At 39.3% G+C, this 5,030-nt stretch overlaps 1 protein-coding gene across 1 annotated transcript; it reads right to left on the bottom strand.

Annotated features, from left to right (window-relative positions):
• Nucleotides 1-2,325: 2,325 nt before the first annotated feature.
• LOC110587482 (tetratricopeptide repeat protein 39B-like) lies at nt 2,326-4,092 on the bottom strand. The gene has a single exon (XM_021697712.1). It carries the CDS (start codon nt 4,090-4,092, stop codon nt 2,326-2,328), a length of 1,767 nt encoding a protein of 588 aa, XP_021553387.1.
• Nucleotides 4,093-5,030: the final 938 nt, after the last annotated feature.

The following is a 5,030-nucleotide window of genomic DNA, read 5'->3' as shown; positions in this document are numbered from 1 at the left end:
AGAAAGCCTTTTTTTTCTTCCTTACCCATTCCTCCTCCAGGCTGCCTGGCTTGGACATAAGGCCCAGAGATGAGGTAGCTCTTTCCACTGAGTGAGGAGACATGTACGAGAAGGCCGGTGTACCACGCAGAAAAATAAAAGAGCCATACCAGACCTGAGCTACCTACCTTCAGATTTTTGTGTTTGAGACAAACTCCTACCTGTTTAAGCAACCATTTTAAGCGTTTCCACCCCAACAAAACCCTCTTCTAACTTGTCTCCCTAATAAAGGAGACAAGTTCTCTCAGGAGAGAGAACATGCTTTATCTTTATATTCTCAATACCCTGTTCAGTGCTGCAAATCGTAGGCATTCAACATGTTTATTTACCCAATTAATATTGCTCTTCACTGGAAGAAGCTGGGACAAAAGACCAAACCATAATGTAGGCAGAGTTACTTATTTCATAGGTGACCAAGATAAACAAAGAACAGAAAAAACAAATTAACAGGTCAAATTTCAGATTGGCAAAGCAGTAACAAAGGCACCTTTGCTTTTTCTAAGAAAGTAATTTAAATCCTCTGCACTGAGTAACAATGTATTATTGTTCTTATTACTACTGGTAATAGTAGTAGTAGCAATAACACATTTGTATTAACTCAAAATATTAATTAACACAGAAAAAACATGAAAGAGGAACTATTAACCCTGCTTTACAGCCAGGGACACTGAGGCACAGAGGCTAAGAGCACGCGACTAGCTAGTGCCAGAGCCTGCCCTCTTAACCACACTATCGTACTAATTAAATAATGGAGGAAAACTTAAGCACAGTTGTTCACCTGAAAGTCTATTTTTAGTTAATGAAGAACGTGCTTTTCAAAGTAAGCATTTTTAAATCTGAAATACTAGCTCCTCGTTGTGCTCCAGTTGATTGCTTGGACGCCCAAAGCATTAAAAAATAATAATAATAAATAATGTGTTTCACTCATGTGTTTTAGCAAACCAGACTTCCCCAGCAAGGTCTGTTTCCAAGGGTGACTTTCTAAGGGAGGATACACTCAGCCAGATTTAATGGTCTGGAAATTAAATGGTCTAGGTACTGATTTTACCCCCAAGGCAGGTAAAGCAATAACCCATGCCGACAGCTGCTATTTACTCTCAGATTAGCCCAATAACAATGGCAACTGGATAGATGCAGCATTTAATTATATTATAGCTCTATACACCTTAGGGAGGGTAACTAAGGGAGGGCCCAGCAGTAACTCAAGTCTCCCTCCATAGGCCTAACCTGTTTTTTCCTACCCAGTGAATCTATCCTCCCGGCTTCCTCCAATTATCTTCAAAGGGTTTGCCTCTGTGTGTGTGTGAGGGGGTGGGGGGCTTTTTCTTCTCTACCCTGTGGCAAATTATAGACCCAGAGTTGAGCTTCCTAGTAAAAAAGGTAAAAGGTAACATAGACACGGGGGAAAATATCTTCTCTGTTATAGAAAGCCAATAAAAATTATAAGAGGGAAAAATATTCAGAGTCTTTGCTGTTCAGTGTATCATTGTTTTGAAATGTCAGTAAGACCTTAAAGGTTTTTTTCTTTCTTTTAACAGTAAAAACATTTATAGGGCACTGGGATTCCTGGTGTAGCTACTTTTCCCATTTTATTTGCAAGTTGTGTACATTATCGAGTGAGATGTTAAAAATTTTTTTTTGATTTTTTGAAAATGTCTAACATAATTGAAAAATCCATTAACATATAAGAGAGAGTATATTTCATAATATACAGTTGACCCTTGAACAACATGGGTTTGAACTGGCAGGTTAACTTACACATGGATTTTTTTTTGCTATGGTACAGTACTGTGAAAGTATTTTCTCTTATGATTTTCTTAATGACGTTTTTTCTCTAGCTTCCTTTATTATAGGAACAGTATACATGCGACATACAAAATATATGTTAGTCGGCTGTTATTGATAAGGCTTCTGGTCAATAATAGGCTATTAGTGGTTAAGTTTTGGGGGAGTCAAAAGTTATACGCAGATTTTTGACTGCGCAGGGGTCAGCACCCATAATCTCCGTGTTGTTCAAGGGTCAACTGTACATCATTTGCTTTTGCTTTTTCAAGAATGTGCATCACTCCATTTGCCAGTCTAAGACATTCCATTTTATAGGTAAGGAGAAGGAAAGAGGGAAAAGTAATGGCCAATTCCTTTCTTACTTGTTACTGATCAGATTCTTAGCAGCTGCCTCTTCTTGGATTTCTTCCACAAAGAAATGATTTTTCTAACTGTTAATTACCTTGCCGATTGCAGATACTTCACTCATAATAAACAAAACCACACTTTGTGTCAAAACCATCACTTTTCTTTAGCTACTTGTTCAAGAGCTACATGAGCCCTAAACTGTAATCGGGCTTCCATGGAATAGTCCTTGTAGTTTTTTATGTTGTCTAGGTTTTTTGTTGCACTGTCATAATCTCCTTTTAGATAGTGAAGAATTCCTAGTTCGTAGTAAGTATACGGCACCAAGTAGTGGTCATATTTTAACAATTTCTCCTTTTGAATGACACGATTAAAGTAATGCTCAGCTGTCGAATATCTGCCTAAGTGTTTCAGGCATAGACCTTTCAGTAAATTTAACAAACTGATGTCATCTGTGCCATACTCTTTATTTGAATTTTCTCGTAAAAGGTCTTGTCCTCTATTAATTATCGAGAGCCAGCTTGAAATAAGGTCTAGTTTTTTGCTCATGACTCGGAAACCACTCCAGGCGTAAATGAATTCCAGAATGGGCTGTGCTGTGAACCAGCCCCTGGTCGTGCCGTAGCGCTGACCCTTCTCAGCAACAAACTTTTCTATTGGCACAGAAGTTCCCAAGATTTTGATTCTCAGGCTATCCACTTTTAAGAAGAGAGAGTTTATGTCCTCGCTCCCTGATTTGACAGAATCAGAAGGAAGCAGGGCGAGTAGCATAGCTTTACTGTACACGTATATTGCCTTGGACCACCTGCTGTTATGATACAGTAGATCGGCATAGCGGTAAGCTTGCTTCCAATTCCGCAGAAAAATGTGGCACCACATGAGTTCCCAGTAACACAGGTGATGAACCTGCTCCCATTCGTTTTGAATCAAAATGCACTCCTCTAATACTAACTGTGCATTTTCAAAATTTCCTTTCAGCATACTAAAACGCGCATGAAAAAATTTAAGTACGACACAGTTTGGAAATTTCTGGAGGTATATTAGGAAGAGGTCCTCTACAGCAGAACTGTGACCCTTTTCAACACCAACAGCTATATAGATATAACTGTAATAAAAGAGGAGAGTCAAAACACTTAAGATATTATTTATATGGAATTCAGATGCACTCTCATAAAGCAAAGTCAAGCCCACCTCTTTATTACCGGAATATCCAGCAATATTGAGTAGTTTAAGGGTCTTTGGTGGCACAAGCGATAATATCAGATTGAATGCTCCAAGACCACATTTCACTCCTCCAACCAGGTGTCGGTAGGTTTTGCTGCGGTTGTGAGTTATCTGTGTTAATACTTGTTGACAGTCTTTGTATATTTGATAACTTAACCCGATGTTGATTGCGCTTTTAAGAAAACCAAACATACTGTCATCCTGTATAAATGTGATGGAGGATTTCAGAATCAAACACTCAGCATAGCAGACTTCCGCATGCAATTCCTCTTCTTTGATAGTCTTTATTCCCTGTTTACTCACTAGATGAGAAAAACTTGTCATCCTAGATTTTCTTCGGAAACTGTTACAGGTTTTCAAAGCCTCCTTTGTGGCAGTCATTCCAATCCGTAGATCCAAGGGATCAAAAGTCAAGATGGCCTTGACAACCATAAGGATATTATAAATTAGAGCATGGTATATGCTGTTTTTCGACCACGGATGAATGAGATCTATGGCCTCTGAGAATCTGTTATTTAGAAATAAATACAATCCAGTTGTGCATTCTTCCAGGGAAGATGTTAGATTCATTGTTGATGCCACAGGGATAACTTCATAGGCGTCTTCAAACTTGTCCTCTTCACTTTCTGCCTTACTTACAGTGACTGATGTAAAGTTACTCCCCTTATCATTTTCTCTTTTACTTAGAGTAAATGACATATTTGCTTCCCTACTTTAGAGACAGGTGATATCTGAAGGGGAGTGACGTAGCTGCAATGAGGGTAGGTCCTGCTCTCCCGACTAGGCTCACTTCTGCAGCCTGAGGTGTCGCTGTTACAACGGAGGCAGACAAACTAATAGTGTGGGTGCAGCATTAGGATATCCTCATCTATACCAGACAAAGAGGGAGGGGGAGAGAAAGAGAATTTTATTTACCTAAGAGGTATTTCTGAGAAGTTCGAATCATTTGTAATACATAGAAAACATGTGAAGGAAATCCCTTGTAAACCGAAAGTTCTTTCATCAATAACATACATTTTCAGAAATGTTGATGGGGCAAGGCTTATTCCCTTTAAAAAAATTTTTTTTATTTGAGTATAGTTGACACACTCCCTATTCTTCCCCCGTCCCAGTTTTATTGAGATAAAATTGACAAAATTGTAAGATATTTAAAATCTATAACATGATGGTTTGGGGGGATGAGAACATTTTTCTACTCTCAGCAAATTTCAATTATACAATACAGTATTATCAACTATAGTCACCATTTTATATATTAGATCCTCAGACCTTATTCATCTTACAACTGAAAATTTGTGTTCTTTTACCAACCTCTCCTTACCCCCCCCACCCCCAGTCCTTGTTCTTAATGTTCCCATAAGGGGACTTTTCTGCTAGAGGAATACTCTGGGCTGACTTCTGGCTGGGAGCTGATAAAAGAATCTGGAAGAGTATTGCTCTGTGCCTTCTGAATTCCTTCTTTTTGAATTGGCCTGTTCAAAGTCTGAAACCAAAAACCAGGAAGAGGGGCACCTGGGTGGCTCAGTCCTTAAGCGTCTGCCTTCAGCTCAGGTCATGATCCCAGGGTCCTGGGATTGAGCCCCACATCAGGCTCCCTGTTCTGCCGGAGAAGCCTGCTTCTCCCTCTCCCTCTGCCT

This window comes from Neomonachus schauinslandi, chromosome 10, assembly GCF_002201575.2.
Source record: "Neomonachus schauinslandi chromosome 10, ASM220157v2, whole genome shotgun sequence".
NCBI classification, from domain to species: domain Eukaryota; kingdom Metazoa; phylum Chordata; class Mammalia; order Carnivora; family Phocidae; genus Neomonachus; species Neomonachus schauinslandi.
The sequence above is the reverse complement of the archived record's forward strand: the minus strand, read 5'-3'. Positions and strand labels throughout refer to the sequence as shown.